The sequence below is a fragment of the Panulirus ornatus genome, chromosome 28, assembly GCF_036320965.1.
Source record: "Panulirus ornatus isolate Po-2019 chromosome 28, ASM3632096v1, whole genome shotgun sequence".
Lineage (NCBI taxonomy): Eukaryota > Metazoa > Arthropoda > Malacostraca > Decapoda > Palinuridae > Panulirus > Panulirus ornatus.
Genome location: NC_092251.1, coordinates 15,655,854 through 15,677,157, shown reverse-complemented (window position 1 = coordinate 15,677,157; position 21,304 = coordinate 15,655,854). Strand labels below are relative to the sequence as shown.

At 39.8% G+C, this 21,304-nt stretch overlaps 1 protein-coding gene across 3 annotated transcripts in view; it reads right to left on the bottom strand.

Annotated features, from left to right (window-relative positions):
- The window catches only part of LOC139757863 (mitochondrial import inner membrane translocase subunit TIM44), a 201,365-nt gene that overhangs the window by 26,145 nt on the left and 153,916 nt on the right, over positions 1–21,304 (bottom strand). For all 3 annotated transcript variants that reach the window (XM_071678767.1, XM_071678768.1, XM_071678769.1), the window contains exon 8: positions 16,204–16,296. In XM_071678767.1, the coding sequence (XP_071534868.1) occupies positions 16,204–16,296 (93 nt within the window). The remainder of the gene's footprint in view (positions 1–16,203; positions 16,297–21,304) is intronic.

Genomic DNA, 21,304 nt, shown 5'->3' with positions numbered 1-21,304 from the left:
AGTTTTTATCGAGGATGTAAGGCATGTGTACGTGTAGGAAGAGAGGAAAGTGATTGGTTCTCAGGGAATGTAGGTTTGCGGCAGGGGTGTGTGATGTCTCCATGGTTGTTTAATTTGTTTATGGATGGGGTTGTTAGGGAGGTAAATGCAAGAGTCTTGGAAAGAGGGGCAAGTATGAAGTCTGTTGGGGATGAGAGAGCTTGGGAAGTGAGTCAGTTGTTGTTCGCTGATGATACAGCGCTGGTGGCGGATTCATGTGAGAAACTGCAGAAGCTGGTGACGGAGTTTGGTAAAGTGTGTGGAAGAAGAAAGTTAAGAGTAAATGTGAATAAGAGCAAGGTTATTAGGTACAGTAGGGTTGAGGGTCAAGTCAATTGGGAGGTGAGTTTGAATGGAGAAAAACTGGAGGAAGTGAAGTGTTTTAGATATCTGGGAGTGGATCTGTCAGCGGATGGAACCATGGAAGCGGAAGTGGATCATAGGGTGGGGGAGGGGGCGAAAATTTTGGGAGCCTTGAAAAATGTGTGGAAGTCGAGAACATTATCTCGGAAAGCAAAAATGGGTATGTTTGAAGGAATAGTGGTTCCAACAATGTTGTATGGTTGCGAGGCGTGGGCTATGGATAGAGTTGTGCGCAGGAGGATGGATGTGCTGGAAATGAGATGTTTGAGGACAATGTGTGGTGTGAGGTGGTTTGATCGAGTAAGTAACGTAAGGGTAAGAGAGATGTGTGGAAATAAAAAGAGCGTGGTTGAGAGAGCAGAAGAGGGTGTTTTGAAATGGTTTGGGCACATGGAGAGAATGAGTGAGGAAAGATTGACCAAGAGGATATATGTGTCGGAGGTGGAGGGAACGAGGAGAAGAGGGAGACCAAATTGGAGGTGGAAAGATGGAGTGAAAAGGATTTTGTGTGATCGGGGCCTGAACATGCAGGAGGGTGAAAGGAGGGCAAGGAATAGAGGGAATTGGAGCGATGTGGTATACAGGGGTTGACGTGCTGTCAGTGGATTGAATCAGGGCATGTGAAGCGTCCGGGGTAAACCAAGGAAAGCTGTGTAGGTATGTATATTTGCGTGTGTGGACGTGTGTATGTACATGTGTATGGGGGGGGTTGGGCCTTTTCTTTCGTCTGTTTCCTTGCGCTACCTCGCAAACGCGGGAGACAGCGACAAAGTATAAAAAAAAAAAAAAAAAAAATATATATATATATATATATATATATATATATATATCTTTTCTTTCATACTATTCGCCATTTCCTGCATTAGCGAGGTAGCGTTGAGAACAGAGGACTGGGCCCTTGAGGGAATATCCTCACCTGGGCCCCTTCTCTGTTCCCTCTTTTGGAAAATTAAAAAAAAAAGTGAGAGGGGAGGATTTCCAGCCCCCCGCTCCCTCCCCTTTTAGTCGCCTTCTACGACACGCAGGGAATACGTGGGAAGTATTCTTTCTCCCCTATCCCCAGGGATATATATATATATATATATATATATTTTTTTTTTTTTTTTTTTATATACTTTGTCGCTGTCTCCCGCGTTTGCGAGGTAGCGCAAGGAAACAGACGAAAGAAATGGCCCAACCCCCCCCCATACACATGTACATACACACGTCCACACACGCAAATATACATACCTACACAGCTTTCCATGGTTTACCCCAGACGCTTCACATGCCTTGATTCAATCCACTGACAGCACGTCAACCCCTGTATACCACATCGCTCCAATTCACTCTATTCCTTGCCCTCCTTTCACCCTCCTGCATGTTCAGGCCCCGATCACACAAAATCTTTTATATATATATATATATATATATAAATGCATAAACACCCATAGACGCATAAATACTGACATATAAATATCAGTATATACATACACAGACATATACATATATACACATTCAAAAGGATCACAATTTTGAACATGATCAAGATATTCCTATGAGTCCACAGGGAAAATGAAACACGATAAGTTCCCAAGTGCACTTTCGTGTAATAATCACATCATCGGGGAGACACAAGAGAGAAATATAACAGTCAGTTGATATACATCGAAGAGACAAAGCTAGGATGCCCTTTGGTAAACATGCAATAGTCCAAGACAGACGAGCGTTCATAAACTTATCATTTTACAAAATTTATCAACAATAATGTTATCTAATTTGTATTGACCATCACTAATATTAAGATTGTAATTCTTTGTGTATTTAATAATTGAAGATTCAATGATATTTCTCGTGGTAATAGAGTTAAGAATTAATAACTGAGATGGCATTACTCCAGTCAATACAATGATCATAGTTTTTAACGTGATTAAACAAGGCATTTGATTCTTGTCCCGTTCTTATACTATATCTATGTTGCTTAAGTCTAACAGAAAGATCTTTACCAGTCTGCCCAACATAAAATTTATCACAATTTCCAAATGGCACTTTATAGATGCATCCAAGAGAATTTTCTGGTGAATTCCTGATTAAGATATTCTTTATAGTATTATTGTTGTTGAAGGCAATATTTACATTAAAGGATTTAAGGAACATGGGAAGCAAAGTAAAATTATTATCAAAAGGGAGAACTAAAAGATTCTTGGTGTCAGTGGGAGGTTTGGGCTCAACTCTATAAAATTATTTCTTTGCTAACTTAAGGGATTTATCAATGAAAGATCTAGAGTACTTTAACTTAGATCCAGTAGAATAGATCTTCTCAAACTCATCATCAATAAACTCTGGACTGCAAATACGTAATGCCCTAAGGAACATAGATTGAAATGATGATAATCTAACTCTGTCATGTTGAGATGAATAACAATGGATATATGAGCATACATTGGTAGGTTTTCTGTATATGCTAAACTTAAACTTGTTTCCTTGCCTATGGATCATGCAATCTAAAAATGGTAAGGTACCATTATTTTCATTTTCTACAGGAAATTTGATGGAAGGTACTAAATTGTTAAGTAAGGGGAGAAATATCTGTAAATTTTCATTTGTTGGCCAAACACAAAGAACATCATCTATATACCAAGACATTCCATATAAAGATTACTTAGTACAGGTGATGGAGGGTTACCCATTGCCATAATAAATTTTTGAGCATAATAATTTCCACTGAATTGAAATACACAGTCTTTTATACACAATTTTATCAGTTCAATGAAAACAGACTTTGAAACAGGTGAATGAATATCATTCAAGACATCAAATAAATATTTTACTAGGTCATTAACTGGAACTTTTGTGAAAAGTGAGGAAACATCAAAGCTAACTAGTTTGAAATCATAATTAACATTGATATTGTTTAGCTTGTTGACTAAATCTACATTGTTCTTGATATTAGATTTTGATATCTTACCCACTAAAGGGCTTAATAAAGAAACAAACCATCTTGACAATTTATATGTGATGGAGCCTACTGAACTCACAATAGGTCTTGCTGGAAAATTCTGTTTATGTGTTTTGATAAGTCCATACATATATGGCAATGAAGGGAACAAAGATGACAAACTTTTGATAAGAGAACCATTATCTTTCAACAACAACTTCATTTCTTTACTGAAATGGGAATTAACTGCTTCTAAGGGATTTTTACTAAGTTTAGAATATGTTGTGTCATCATTTAAAAGATCATTCACTTTAGATAAATAGTTACTTTTGTCTACAATCACAACAGTGTTAGCCTTATCTGCTTTAGTAATATGTATATCCTTGTCTTTTTTATGGTGTTAAAAGCTCTTATAAATCTTTTAGGGAAATTAGGTTCTACTGGTTTTGACAAACTGGCATACACTAAACCCTTACAGATATTAATTTCACCATTAGTTAAATTACTGTATTTCTCTAAATTACAAAAAGACTTTGTGACATCAACACAGCTGGCTTCCCTGTTAGAGCACAAAACTTAATCCATAGCCTAATGCACACAAGGAACCCTTATCTAGTTGTTTATTATGTATGCTCATATATCCATTATTACTCATCTACACATGACAGAGTTAAATTATCATAATTTCAATCTATGTTCCTTAGGGCATTACGCATTCGCAGTCCAGAGTTTACTGATGATGAGTTTGAGAAGATCTATTCTACTGGATCTAAGTTAAAGTACTCTAGATCTTTCACTGATAAATCCCTCAAGTTAGCAAAGAAATAATTTTATAGAGTTGAGCCCAAACCTCCCACTGACACCAAGAATCTTTTAGTTCTCCCTTTCAATAATAATTCTACTTTGCTTCCCATGTTCCTTAAATCCTTCAATGTAAATTTTGCCTTCAGCAACAATTATACTATAAAGAATATCTTAATCAGGAATTCACCAGAAAATTCTTTTGGATGCATCTATAAAGTGCCATGTGGAAATTGTGATAAATTCTATGTTGGGCAGACTGGTAAGGATCTTTCTGTTAGACTTAAGCAACATAAATATAGTATAAGAACGGGACAAGAATCAAATGCCTTGTTTAATCACGTTAAAAACTATGATCATTGTATTGACTGGAGTAATGCCATCTCAGTTATTAAATCTAACTCTGTTACCACGAGAAATATCATTGAATCTTCTATCATTAAATACACAAAGAATTATAATCTTAATATTAATGATGGTCAATACAAATTAGATAACGTTATTGTTGATAAAATTTATAAAATGATAAGTTCATGAACGCTCGTTGTCTGTCTTGGACAATTGCATGTTTACCAAAGGGCATCCTAGCTTCGTCTCTTCGATGTATATCAACTGACTGTTATATTTCTCTCTTGTCTCCCCCCTGATGATGTGATTATTACACGAAAGTGCACTTGGGAACTTATCGTGTTTCATTTTCCCCGTGGACTCATAGGAATATATACACATGTACATATTCATTCTTGCTTGCCTTCATCCATTCCTGCTGCTATCCCCTTCACAGGAAACAGCATCGTTACTCCTTCCTTCAGTGAGGTAACCCCAGGAAAACAGACAAAAAAAGGCCACATTCATTCACATTCAGTCTCTAGCTGTCACTTGTAATGCACTGAAACCACAGCTCCCTTTCCACATCCAGGCAACACAAAACTTTTCAATGGTCTACCCCAAATGTTTCACATGCCCTGGCACAATCCAATGAAAGTACATTGACCCCCATATACTATATCATTCCAATTCACTCTATCCCTTGCATACTCTCATCCTCACGTATGTTCAGGCCCTGATCTCTCAAAATCTTTTTCAACTCCATCCTTCCACCTCCATTTAGGTCTCCTGCTTCTCCTTGTTCCCTCCATCTCTCATTTTCCTCAGTCATTCTCTCCATATGTCCAAACCCTTTCAACACACCCTCTTCTGCTCTCTAAACCACATTCTTTTTATTAGCATACACCTCTCTTACCCTTTCATTACTTACTCGATCAAACCACCTCACACCACATATTGTCCTTAAACATCTCATTTCCAGCACATCCACCCTCCTCTCCACAACTCTATCAATAACCCACGCCTCGCAACCATATAACATTGTTGGAACCACTATTCCTTCAAACATACCCATTTTTGCTTTCCAAGATAACATTCTCGACTTCCATACATTTTCAACGCTCCCAGAACTGTTGCCCCCTCCCCCACCCTATGATTCACTTCCGCTTCCATGGTTCCATCTGATGCCAAATACACTCCCAGATATCTAAAACGCTTCACTTTCTCCAATTTTTCTCCACTCAAACTTACCTCCCAATTAACTTGTCCCTCAACCCTACTGTATCTAATAACCTTGCTCTTATTCACATTTACTCTCAGCTTCCTTCTTTCAGACACTTTACCAAACGCAGTCATCAGCTTCTGCAGTTTCTCACCCGAATCAGCCATCAGCGCTGTATCATCGAACAACAACTGACTCACTTCCCAAGCTCTCTCATCTCCAACAGACTTCATACTTGCCCCTCTTTCCAAAACTCTTGCATTCACCTCCATAACAACCCCATCCATAAACAAATTAAACAACCATGGAGACATCACCCACCCCTGCCGCAAACCAACATTCTCTGAGAATCAATCACTTTCCTCTCTTCCTACACATACACATACATTATATCCTCAATAAAAACTTTTCACTGCTTCTAACAACTTGCCTCCCACACAATATATTCTTATTACCTTCCACAGAGAATCTCTATCAACTATATCATGTGCCTTCTCCAGATCCATAAATGCTACATACAAATCCATTTGCTTCTCTAAGTATTTCTTACATACATTCTTCAAAGCAAACATCTGACCCACACATCCTCTACCACTTCTGAAACAACACTACTCTTCCCCACTCTGATGTTCTGTACATGCCTTCACCCTCTCAGTCAATACCCTCCCATATAATTTCCCAGGAATACTCAACAAACTTACACCTCTGTAATTTGAGCACTCACTTCTATCCCCTTTGCCTTTGTACAATGGCACTATGGAAGCATTCCACCAATCCTCAGGCACCTCACCATGAGTCATACATACCATTAAATAACCTTATCACCCAGTCAACAAATACAGTCACCCCCTTTTTTAATAAATTCCACTGCAATACCACCCAAACTTGCTGCCTTGCCGGCTTTCATCTTCTGCAAAGCTTTTACTACCTCTTCTCTGTTTACCAAATCATTTTCCCTAACCCTCTCACTTTGCACACCACCTCGACCAAAACACCCTATATCTGCCACTCCATCATCAAACACATTCAACAAACCTTCAAAATACTTACTCCATCTCCTTCTCACACCACCACTACTTGTTATCACCTCCCCATTATCCTCCTTCACTGATGTTCCCATTTGTTCCCTTGTCTAACACACTTTATTTACCTCCTTACAAAACATCTTTTAATTCTCCCTAAAATTCAATGATACTATCTCACCCCAACTCTCATTTGCCCTTTTTTTCACCTCTTCCACCTTTCTCTTGATCTCCTGCCTCTTTCTTTTATACATCTCCCAGTCATTTGCATTATTTCCCTGCAAAAAACATCCAAATGCCTCTCTCTCCTCTTTCACTAATATTTATTTATTTTGCTTTGTCGCTGTCTCCCGCGTTAGCGAGGTAGCGCAAGGAAACAGACAAAAGAATGGCCCAACCAGCCCAAATACACATGTATATACATACACGTCCACACACGCAAATATACATACCTATACATCTCAATGTACACATATATATATACACACACAGAAATATACATATATACACATGTACACAATTCATACTGTCTGCCTTTATTTGTTCCCATCGCCACCTCGCCACACATGGAATAACAACCCCCCCCCCCCCCCCTCATGTGTGTGAGGTAGCGCTAGGAAAAGACACCAAAGGCCCCATTCGTTCACACTCAGTCTCTAGCTGTCATGTAATAAAGCACCAAAACCACAGCTCCCTTTCCACATCCAGGCCACACAAAACTTTCCATGGTTTACCCCAGACGCTTCACATGCCCTGGTACAATCCACTGACAGCACGTCGACCCCAGTATACCACATCGTTCCAATTCACTCTATTCCTTGCACGCCTTTCACCCTCCTGCATGTTTAGGTCCCGATCACTCAAAATCTTTTTCACTCCATCTTTCCACCTCCAATTTGGTCTCCCACTTCTCCTCGTTCCCTCCACCTCCGACACATATATCCTCTTGGTCAATCTTTCCTCACTCATTCTCTCCATGTGACCAAACCATTGCAAAACACCCTCTTGTACTCTCTCAACCATGCTCTTTTTATTTCCAAATATCTCTCTTACCCTTACATTACTTACTTGATCAAACCACCTCACACCACATATTGTCCTCAAACATCTCATTTCCAGCACATCCACCCTCCTGCGCACAACTCTATCCATAGCCCATGCCTCGCAACCATACAACATTGTTGGAACCACTATTCCTTCAAACATACCCATTTTTGCTTTCAGAGATAATGTTCTCGACTTCCACACATTCTTCAACGCTCCCAGAATTTTTGCCCCCTCCCCCACCCTATGATTCACTTCCGCTTCCATGGTTCCATCCCCTGCCAGATCCCCTCCAAGATATCTAAAACACTTTACTTCCTCCAGTTTTTCTCCATTCAAACTTACCTCACAATTGACTTGACCCTCAACCCTACTGTATCTAATAACCTTGCTCTTATTCACATTTACTCTTAACTTTCTTCTTTCACACACTTTACCAAACTCAGTCACCAGCTTCTGCAGTTTCTCACATGAATCGGCCACCAGCGCTGTATCATCAGCGAACAACAACTGACTCACTTCCCAAGCTCTCTCATCCCCAACAGACTGCATACTTGCCCCTCTTTCCAAAACTCTTGCATTCACCTCCCTAACAACCCCATCCATAAACAAATTAAACAACCATGGAGACATCACACACCCCTGCCGCAAACCCCCATTCACTGAGAACCAATCACTTTCCTCTCTTCCTACACGTACACATGCCTTACATCCTCGATAAAAACTTTTCACTGCTTCTAACAACTTGCCTCCCACACCATATATTCTTAAAACCTTCCACAGAGCATCTCTATCAACTCTATCATATGCCTTCTCCAGATCCATAAATGCTACATGCAAATCCATTTGTTTTTCTAAGTATTTCACACATACATTCTTCAAAGCAAACACCTGATCCACACATCCTCTACCACTTCTGAAACCACACTGCTTTTCCCCAATCTGATGCTCTGTACATGCCTTCACCCTCTCAATCAATACCCTCCCATATAATTTACCAAGAATACTCAACAAACTTATACCTCTGTAATTTGAGCACTCACTCTTATCCCCTTTGCCTTTGTACAATGGCACTATGCAAGCATTCCAGCCAATCCTCAGGCACCTCATCATGAACCATACATACATTAAATAACCTTACCAACCAGTCAACAATACAGTCACACCCATTTTTAATATATTCCACTGCAATACCATCCAAACCTGCTGTCTTGCCGCCTTTCATCTTCCGCAAAGCTTTTACTACCTCTTCTCTATTTACCAAATCATTTTCCCTAACCCTCTCACTTTGCACATCACCTCGACCAAAACACCCTATATCTGCCACCCTATCATCAAACACATTCAACAAACCTTCAAAATACTCACTCCATCTCCTTCTCACATCACCACTACTTGTTATCACCTTCCCATTAGCCCCTTTCACTGAAGTTCCCATTTGCTCCCTTGTCTTATGCACTTTATTTACCTCCTTCCAAAACATCTTTTTATTCTCCATAAAATTTAATGATACTTTCTCACCCCAACTCTCATTTGCCCTCTTTTTCACCTCTTGCACCTTTCTCTTGACCTCCTGCCTCTTTCTTTTATACATCTCCCACTCATTTGCATTTTTTCCCTGCAAAAATCGTCCAAATGCCTCTCTCTTCTCTTTCACTAATAATCTTACTTCTTCATCCCACCACTCACTACCTTTTCTAATCAACCCACCTCCTACGCTTCTCATGCCACAAGCATCTTTTGCGCAAGCCATCACTGCTTCTCTAAATACATCCCATTCCTCCCCCACTCCCCTTACCTCCTTTGTTCTCACCTTTTTCCATTCTGTACTCAGTATCTCCTGGTACTTCCTCACACAAGTCTCCTTCCCAAGCTCACTTACTCTCACCACTCTTTTCACCCCAACATTCTCTCTTCTTTTCTGAAAACCCCCACAAATCTTCACCTTTGCCTCCACAAGATAATGATCAGACATCCCTCCAGTTGCACCTCTCAGCATATTAACATCCAAAAGTCTCTCTTTCGTGCGTCTATCAATTAATACGTAATCCAATAATGCTCTCTGGCCATCTCTCCTACTTACATACGTATACTTATGTATATCTCGCTTTTTAAACCAGGTATTCCCAATCACCAGTCCTTTTTCAGCACATAAATCTACAAGCTCTTCACCATTTCCATTTACAACACTGAACACTCCATGTATACCAATTTTTCCCTAAACTGCCACATTACTCACCTTTGCATTCAAATCACCCATCACTATAACCCGGTCTTGTGCATCAAAACCACTAACACACTCATTCAGCTGCTCCCAAAACTATTGCCCCTCATGATCTTTCTTCTCATGTCCAGGTGCATATGCACCAATAATCACCCATCTCTCTCCATCAACTTTCAGTTTTACCCATATCAATCTAGAATTTACTTTCTTACACTCTATCACATACTCCCACAACTCCTGATTCAAGAGTAGTGCTACTCCTTCCCTTGCTCTTGTCCTCTCACTAACCCCTGACTTTACTCACAAGACATTCCCAAACCACTCTTCCCCTTTACCCTTAAGCTTCGTTTCACTCAGCGCCAAAACATCCAGGTTCCTTTCCTCAAACATACTACCTATATCTCCTTTTTTCTCATCTTGGTTACATCCACACACACTCAGACACCCCAATCTGAGCCTTCGAGGAGGATGAGCACTTCTCGCGTGACTCCTTCTTCTGTTTCCCCTTTTAGAAAGTTAAAATACAAGGAGGGGAGGGTTTCTGGCCCCCCACTCCCGTCCCCTTTAGTCGCCTTCTATGACACGTGAGGAATGCGTGGGAAATATTCTTTCTCCCATCCCTAGGGATAATCTTACTTACTTAATAATCTTACTTATTCATCCCACCACTCACTACCCTTCGAATCTGCCAACCTCCCACACTTCTCATGCCACAAGCATCTTTTGTGCAAGCCAACACTGCTTCCCTAAATACATCCCATTCCTCCCCCTCTCTCCTTATGTCCTTTGTTCTCATCTTTTTCCATTCTGTACTCAGTCTCTCCTGGTACTTTCTCACACAAGTCTCCTTCCCAAGCTCACTTACTCGCACCACCCTCTTCACCCCAACATTCTCTCTTCTTTTCTGAAAACCTCTACAAATCTTCACCTTCGCCTCTACGAGATAATGATCAAACATCCCTCAAGTTGCACATCTCAGCACATTAACATTCAAAAGTCTCTCTTTTGCACGCCTATCAATTAACACATAATCCAATAACGCTCTCTGGCCATCTCTCCTACTTACATACGTATACTTATGTATATCTCTCTTTTTAAACCAGGTATTCCCAATCACCAGCCCTTTTTCAGCACATAAATCTACAAGCTCTTCACCATTTCCATTTACAACACTGAACAACCCATATACACCAAATATCCCCTCAACTGCCACATTACTTACCTTTGCATTCAAATCACCCATCACTATAACCCAGTCTCGTGCATCAAAACTACTAACACACTCACTCAGCTGCTCCCAAAACACTTGCCTCTCATGATCTTTCTTCTCATGCCCAGGTGCATAAGCACCAATAATCACCTCTTCTCTATTTACCAAATCATTTTTCCTATCCCTCTCACTTTGCACACCACCTCGACCAAAACACCCTATATCTGCCACTCTATCCTCAAACACATTCAACGAACCTTCAAAATACTCACTCCATCTCCTTCTCACATCGCCACTACTTGTTATCACCTCCCCATTAGCCCCCTTCACTGAAGTTCCTATTTGTTCCCTTGTCTTACGCACTTTATTTACCTCCTTCCAAAACATTTTTTTTTCCCCATACCTATACATCTCAATGTACACATATATATACACACACAGACTTATACATATATACACATGTACATAATTCATACTGTCTGCCTTTATTTATTCCCATCGCCACCCATGGAATAACATCCCCCTCCCCCCTCATGTGTGCGAGGTAGCGCTGGGAAAAGACAACAAAGGCCCTATTTGTTCACACTCAGTCTCTAGCTGTCATGCAATAATGCCCGAAACCACAGCTCCCTTTCCACATCCAGGCCCCACACAACTTTCCATGGTTTACCCCAGACGCTTCACATGCCCTGATTCAATCCATTGACAGCATGTCGACCGCGGTATACCACATGAATCCAACTCACTCTATTCCTTGCCCGCCTTTCACCCTCCTGCATGTTCAGGCCCTGATCACTCAAAATCTTTTTCACTCCATCTTTCCACCTCCAATTTGGTCTCCCACTTCTCCTCGTTCCTTCCACCTCTGACACATATATCCTCTTGGTCAATCTTTCCTCACTCATTCTCTCCATGTGCCCAAACCATTTCAAAACACCCTCTTCTGCTCTCTCACCCACACTCTTTTTATTTCCACACATCTCTCTTACCCTTACATTACTTACTCGATCAAACCACCTCACACCACATATTGTCCTCAAAAATCTCATTTCCAGCACATCCACCCTCCTGCGCACAACTCTATCCATAGCCCATGCCTCGCAACCATACAACATTGTTGGAACCACTATTCCTTCAAACATACCCATTTTTGCTTTCAGAGATAATGTTCTCGACTTCCACACATTCTTCAACGCTCCCAGGATTTTCGCCCCCTCCTCCACCCTATGATTTACTTCCGCTTCCATGGTTCCATCCACTGCCAGATCCACTCCCAGACATCTAAAACACTTTACTTCCTCCAGTTTTTCTCCAATCAAACTTACCTCCCAAATGACTTGACCCTCAACCCTACTGTACCTAATAACCTTGCTCTTATTCACATTTACTCTTAACTTTCTTCTTTCACACACTTTACCAAACTCAGTCAACAGCTTCTGCAGTTTCTCACATGAATCAGCAACCAGCGCTGTATCATCAGCGAACAACAACTGACTCACTTCCCAAGCTCTCTCATCCCCAACAGACTGCATACTTGCCCCTTTCCAAAACTCTTGCATTCACCTCCCTAACAACCCCATCCATAAACAAATTAAACAACCATGGAGACATCACACACCCCTGGCGCAAACCTACATTCACTGAGAACCAATCACTTTCCTATCTTCCTACACGTACACATGCCTTACATCCTTGATAAAAACTTTTCACTGCTTCCAACAACTTGCCTCCCACACCATATATTCTTAGTACCTTCCACAGAGCATCTCTATCAACTCTATCATATGCCTTCTCCAGATCCATAAATGCTACATACAAATCCATTTGCTTTTCTAAGTATTTCTCACATACATTCTTCAAAGCAAACACCTGTTCCACACATCCTCTACCACTTCTGAAACCACACTGCTCTTCCCCAATCTGATGCTCTGTACATGCCTTCACCCTCTCAATCAATACCCTCCCATATAATTTACCAGGAATACTCAACAAACTTATACCTCTGTAATGTGAGCACTCACTCTTATCCTCTTTGCCTCTGTACAATGGCACTATGCAAGCATTCCACCAATCCTCAGGCACCTCATCATGAACCATACATACATTAAATAACCTTACCAACCAGTCAACAATACTGTCACCCCCTTTTTTAATAGATTCCACTGCAATACCATCCAAACCTGCTGCCTTGCCGGCTTTCATCTTCTGCAAAGCTTTTACTACCTCTTCTCTGTTTACCAAATCATTTTCCCTAACCCTCTCACTTTGCACACCACCTCGACCAAAACACCCTATATCTGCCACTCTATCATCAAACACATTCAACAAACCTTCAAAATACTCACTCCATCTCCTTCTCACATCACCACTACTTGTTATCACCTCCCCATTAGTGCCCTTCACTGAACTTCCCATTTGCTCCCTTGTCTTATGCACTTTATTTACCTCCTTCCAGAACATCTTTTTATTCTCCCTAAAATTTAATGATACTGAGGGATTTGGAGAAGGCATATGATAGGGTTAACAGAGATGCTTTGTGGAAGGTCTTAAGAGTATATGGTGTTGGAGGTAAGCTGCTAGAGGCAATGAGAAGTTTTTACCAATGTTGTAAGGCATATGTACAAGGAAGAAAAGAGGAAAGTGATTGGTTTCCAGTGAAGGTCGGTCTGCGGCAAGGGTGTGATGTGTCCATGGTTTTTTAATTTGCTTATGGATGGGGTGGTTAGGGAGGTAAATTCAAGAGAGAGGGGCGAGTATGCAGTGTGTTGGGGATGTGAGGCCCTGGGAAGTGAGTCAGTTATTGTTCACCAACAATACAGCACTGATGGCTGATTCAAGTGAGAAACTGCAAAAGTTCATGACCAAGTTTGGAAAAGTGTTTGAAAAGAGAAAGTTGAGAGTAAATGTATATAAGAGCAAGGTTATTAGGTTCAGTAGGGACAAATTAACTGGGATGTAACATTGAATGGAGAATATTGGAGGAAGTGAAAGTGTTTTAGATATCTGGGAGCAGACTTAGCAGTGAATGGAACCATGGAGGAGGAAGTGAGTCACAGGGTGGGGAGGGGTCGAAGGTTCTGGGAGCGATGAAGAATATGTGGAAGGAGAGAACATTATCTTGGAGAGCAAAATGGGCATGTCTGAAGGAACTGTAGTTCCTACAACATCATATGGTTGCGAGGCATGGGCTATAGATAGGGTTGTATGGAGAAGGGTAGATGTGTTGGAAATGAAATGTTTGAGGACAAAATGTGATGTGAGGTGGTTTGATCAAGTAAGTAATGAAATGGTAAGAGAGATGTGTGAAATTAAAAGAATGTGGCAGAGAGAGCAGAAGAGGGTATGTTGATGCAGTTTGAACATATAGAAAGAATGAGTGAGGAAAGGTTGACAAAGAGGATATATGTGTCAGAGGTGGAGGGAACAAGAAGTAGGAGACCAAACTGGAGGTGGAGGGATGGATTGAAAAAGATTTTGAGTGACCAGGAGTTTCTGATGTCTAATGAACTCATCTAGCCATCTAAAGCTTTACTTGATTGAAATGGCTCTGGCTCAGCTACAATGTCTTCTTTACATAAATTTTCATAAATTTTCAGACTGGAGCTGAGGGCCACCAAAGCTTCTTTTCAACCTCTCATGCTCTATGTATAACAAGTGTCTTCTCCAACTTCTTCATAAGTGGATTTCTAACCCTTATGGTTACTTTGTAGTTACCTTTAAATTTTCTCTGCATTTATTTTCTTCATGATGTAGACTGTAGATTCACCAAATTTGTAAGAACATCCAAGTGCTGACACTCCCTAATCAGCATCAGCACATCATAAGATTTCTAGCTTCGTTTCTAAGGTCAAAGAGGTTCTTTTCCATTTAATTGCTGGCTCTTGAATAGATGTTGCTGGATGTTTGAAAGCCACATTAACAAATACAAACACAGTGAGATGCAGGAATATCACACTAGCAGGTATACCCAAACTGCATAGATAGCACAGATCTGCACACAACGGTGGGAACATGGCACACTCCATCCATCAATCCTTACCCAAGTTCTGGCACTTTCTAGCACTGATGCTCCCTCACCTGCACCAGGGTGTTATAAGATTTGTGGCTTTGTTTCTGAAGCCAAAAAGGTTCCCCTCCATTTAACTGCTGGTTCTGGGGAAGATGTTGTTGCTAGACATTTGGATGCCATATTTAGAAATGTAAACATACTGGGTTGTAGGACAATCACATTAGCAGGTACACCCAAATCTCACAGATCTGTACGCAATGGTGGTAATTGTGAGACTGACATGCTGGTGGCAGGAAAGCACTTAACTCAGGAACTATGCTTGCTTCACCAGCTAATCCTCAAAAGAAGTCTTAACATACTTTCTAATGCACATACATATCATATTCATTTATTTGTAAATATTTTACATAGAGGTAATACTAATACATATATAAGCAATACTAGATGCCTCGATCTTCAGCTGATTGGTGATGTCGTAAATAGTCGTCATGCCAACAGTGAAGTTTTTCAAAAGTATCGTCTAGGACTCACTCTTAGTCATCTTCTTGCACAACTCCATGTGAGACATAAATAGCTTTGAGGAGCTGTCAGGCAATTGCTGATGACACCTGAAAGGGGCCACTGTCCAAAATAGTAGTCAAGAGTGCACAAAGTACACTAATGTGCAAGACCAGCATATAACACCTAGCCAGAAAGCATAAAAGCATATGAGAGACAGTAAATAATCACCATCACAAAACACTGGGTAGTGAGTACACTAATCACAACAGTGTGGTGCAAAGGTGATTTGAAATATTTTCATGCAACTTTTTTATTTTTCAAATATTTTTGTATACTGGAAGGTTGCCATCCAAAAAAGAAAAACATGTTGGTTTGAATATTTCACTGTTGCAAATTATGAATAACAAAAGCTTTACTGTAATATATCTCTGACACAAAAGTAATAATAACATGAACATGGTTATTTCTTATGTATACAGGGATTTTTAAAAATGTACATACTTAAGCGTAAAATTAGCACTCACCTTAGAATGAAATGTAAATCCTAATTGAAAGGCTTGTTTTACTGGAGTGGCTAAAACTGAATATGCTCTTTCATAGCACCAATCCTGCAGTATCTATCAAAGAAATAATAGTTTTTGAAATGGAGTATTGGCAGCTAAAAATTTAATACAAACAATAAATAGCAGCTAATTATTCTTAAAAGGGATAAAGATCATATAATATTAATTTCTTAAAACCCAAAGTATTGCAGTATCTATTAAAGAAATAACAGTTTCTAAAATGGAGTAATGGCAGCATAAATCTAATATAAACAATGATTAGCAGCTCATTATTCTTAAAAAGGGATAAAGATCATATAATAATTTCTTAGAATCCAAAGTAATCACATTTAGGAAATTATCATTATCTAAAATAGGTTAGGCCATATACATTAAAATCCCAATTATCCAAATCAAATAAATTAGGATGGGGCTCTGGGTCAATGGAGTTTTGCAATTAATCCTTAGAAGGATGTTGACTTCATATGAGAGTCTAACTACCAGGAGCATTTGACCTTTTCATGAAATGGCCACCTCTACCTCATGACAAAACTTATAGTGATATTCCACACATTGTTTCTGGACACTACATGCCATGTGTACTATGGGGAGATATCTAGGATGACTGAACAAGATTTATATCCTCACGCTGTGTATAAACTTTTCTTTCTGTGTCACTTACAAGAGATGTTACTGATGAAAACTGTAAGTAATCATATCTGTTTGTAACAAAAACACAAAAAAACATCACATATGCCTGACAATGTTCATGATGTACATCATACACCTTGTACCAATGCAGCATAAGCTAAAGACCATGCAGCACATAAACAATGACTCATCAGGTTCAGTTGTATACCATTTTATTCAGAAAATTATGTTCTAGATAATGAAATAAACAAACTTAGGAGTACATTTTTCAATACTCTGAAACTCTGCCACCACTGGGCATGAAAAATTATTGCTACCACCGTACCTAAGGGTGAAACTCTGCCACCACTGGGCATGAAAAATTATTGCTACCACCGTACCTAAGGGTTATCCATGTAGCACAGTCCCTCACTTGATGATGATTCTTAGAGTGATGTTTCACAGTACCAGGGGCCCCACTTTCCAATGGGGTTATAATCTTGAAGATCTATCATTCTAGCATTCCATCGTTATATGGGCAATCTAAGCCATTTCATAAAGGGGGTTACATTCCTGACCAAAAATTATCCCAATCTAATGCTGAAGTATGGAATATACAAAAAACAACTTAGCTTATCATCAATATACTAGACTCTATCATGACATAATTTACATGATATTCAGTGAAAACTAACTGAAAAAGGTGGTGATGTGGGCTTTTGCTACTGCTAGAAAGGGATAGGGTGAAGTGAAGGTTACTGGGAAGCTAAAAGAAGTGCACTGGGCTTGTCTACATCACCCCTTGAATTATGTGATTCACCAACTATTACCACTTCACAGGTAACGCAGAAAATCTTATGGACTGACAGAAAAACAACAGTGGTAATAGATTAAGGTGCTACTTTAGTGTAATGAGGCTGGATGACAGCAACTGGGAGGTAGAGGGAGGTACAATAGGCTTGTCTACATCATCTGAATTATCGAAGCCACATGCACAACAGACTGACCAGAGATGCACCACATGGTAGACTGGTGCTGGCTGGGTCCCTACCTGGTGGCTGAAGGCCCATACACATAATGAGAGAGCATATGTGGATTTATAATTCTCAAAGATCTGATGACAGTGTTTTAAGTTATTCTGATTGGAGGTTTCAAAATTATGTTGGTCTTACTGACTCTAGCAGTTGATAGGCCTAAAGCCACAAGTCAACAAACTAATTGCTTGCTGCTCCTAATATCACTCCTACATTGCAACAGGTAAACAAGTGAAGCACACATCACCATGGGACAAACTGAGGGGGAAAGAAAATCTTTTTTCCTTCACCAAAATATAGCTGCACTTTTACGAAGGCAGAACACAGTCATACAAGATCTATGAGAGAGGTAAAATTAAATTTCAGTGGTTAATTACAAGTGCAACATCAGGAAGAGTAATGACTCCAAAATATAACCACAAGGCACTACACTGGTGACCTCCACCCATATAAAGAAGACTCCTTGTTCCCTTCCAAATTGAAAATCTAACCTTTGGAGGAGTCTCCCTCCTTACTACTGCCTGGTTTTCCAACCTCTTAATCAGCCTCCCACACAGCACTTTTTTACTCATAGTAATGGTTTTAAACTCATAGGCAAACATTTCACATCGAATGACATAATGTATTTTTTCTTCAACAGAAGTGTTCACTAATGGAATAATATATCAATTAGAGTTGCTGAAAGCAGTATTACAGACACACTTAAAAACAAACTGATATATACTTTACCTCAAGTCCAGGACATACATTATCTGCATCTCCTTTTTCACAATGACAACTTGCAAGTTATTTTGTCTGAATTATCTTAATGCCTTCTAGAGTTTGCCAAAATAATATGTGAATTTCCGATATCTTCCACTACCTTAAACCCAGAAAGGACCCAGTGGTCTGTTGTTTTTTAATTCCTTTGTATACCATATCAAATGTTCTCTGGCAGGTAAAATATTAACATTTTACCCAGCTTCCTCTTTGTCTAAGATAGGGCTCACTCCATCATAGATGCCTAAGAGGTTTGTTAAACATGAGCTCCTTTCCTAAAACTGTGTCGTCTTTCACTTAGGTAGTTTCTCCTCGGTAGAAAGTCAACCAACAGCTTTCTGGTTATCTTTTTTGGTACCTTACAAACCACTCTCATCAAGAAGACTGGTCTACAGTTCAGTGCTTCTTCCTAGCCTCCATTCTTATAGATGGGTATTACATCTAAAGCACATAATGAAACTTCACCATGACCATGAGCCTGGTATGGGTCAAGACCTTATAGTATTCTTTTAATGTCTTTTCTAAATATCTCAATGTTATTCAGTTCCTTACATATCCTTACATCACCCTCTACTATTTTCCTCTCCGGATCCCTTATCACAAGCATCTACTCAAACTGATAATCTGTCAGAAAGTTTTGGATTTTCATCTGCCTTATCCACATACTCTCTCCAAAATTTCTTTGTTCTTCCTTTCTTATTCTCCTATACTCGATGATTCTTTGTTCTCTTATACCTTGAATAAGCTGGCTGGTTAAAGTGTTAACACAGCACATCTTGAAACTCCTTTGCTCTTTGACATCTTTGATTAAACCAGTCTTCCCTCGTTCTTAACATTCTCTCTGTATTTGAGATTAGGGGTAAACATGATGCAAATGCAAAAGTGAGTAATGTAGCACTGGAGAGTATAACCTGGGGGGTATGGGATACCAAATATTGTGAATAAAAATGAACGAACAACCTGTGGAGTTGTGCACTGAAAAAGAACTGGTGACTGAAAATACATGGTTTAAAAAGGACATATATAAGTATACATGGGTGATCAGGAAAGAAGGTAAGGGGTCACTACTGGAATACATGCGAAATGACAGACATGCAGAAGAGAGACTTTTGGATGTGAATGGGTTGAGAGGAGCAGTTGGTGGGATGTCTGACCATTACATGGAGAAGGTAAGGGTGGGTTTATACAGGTTTTCTGAAAAGCAGAAATAACACAAGTGAAAAGAGTGTGGTGAAGGTGAGCTTGGAACTGAAATGTATGAAAAGAAATACCTAGAGAGACTGGGTGTAGAGTGGCAAAAGGTGAGATGAAACAAAGCAAGGGGAGTGGGTTAGGAATAGGAGATACTTCATAAAGCGGTGCTGGCATGTGACATGAGGTGGGTAGGTGAGAAAGCACAGTGAGTGGCTATAAATTTGCCAGTAAGAAAGAAAAGAAAGGTGCATGGGTAGTACTTACAGGGAAAGAATGAAAGTAATGGAAAGATGTGTGAGAGAAAGCAGCAAGAGTAAACTTGCTAGTGAGATAGAAAAGAGAGGTGTACAGGCAATACTTACAAAAAGAGAAAGCAAATGATCGGTAAATGTGAAAGAAAAAGCAGCAGGAGGTCTAGAGGAAAGTGCAGGGGCTGAAATACAGGACAAATGAGAATTGTTGTGAGCAAGTATCAGTAAACTTCAGGGACAATATAATGTTTTGGAAGGAGGTTAATCATGTGATCATGTCAGAAAAACAAAGAACAAATGGGAACATTGATGAAAAGGGCAAATAGGGAAGTGGTAACAGGAAGTGATGAGGTCAGGAGATGGATAGAGTATTTTGAAGAACTGTTGAAATCTTTAATGATGCGGTAATGGATGTAGAGTGCTTAGGTTGGGAAAATATGTGAAGCGAGAGAATCAAGAAAAGTGGTTTGGGGAAGAGAAAGTTGGGAGCATGCCATGCCATGCATAAGAAGAAATGTTGCACGGCAGCTGGATTGGATGGTACTGCAGTTGAATTTCTCGTGGAAGGAGATGGCTGTGTTGTTTCATAATATTTACAGATCATGATGAGCTCCCTATGGGTTGATGGAATGCACATATAGCACCAGTGTATAAAGGTGATCAGAAAAAGATCTGTGTTCAAACAGCAGAGGTGTAAGTCTGGTGAGTTGTCCTAGCAAGTTGTATGGGAAAGTGGCATCAGGCTGGGGAGAAACTATGAAGTTTCAGGAGTGGCAAAGGATGGGTGGATCAGGTCTCTACTTGAAAAGAAAAAAAATAACAATTGTTTATTGGATGTTAGGAGGACAATTGGCAAAAAATACACAGTTGAGATATCACAAATATTGCAGAACTGGGATGCCACGACAGTAACAAGTTAGCTACTTATGCAAGAGCTTAAGAATAGAGTGAGCTCGATATTTCCAAACTTTGGACAAGCTTAAGGGTGAGGTACATTTAGATAGTCAGGGTAGTAGATATACAGGGATGTTTACAGAGTCAATGTAAGTTTTAAACATTTTGGAACTTGATGAAGTTACAGTAATACAGTGTGTGACATACCACATAGCCTAACAAACAGAAAACTGAGCTGTTCACTTGCATAGCTATGTACTTGTTCAAGGACTCTTTATGAAGTTCACAATGGTAAGTATAGGACTGTTCTTATATCTGTCT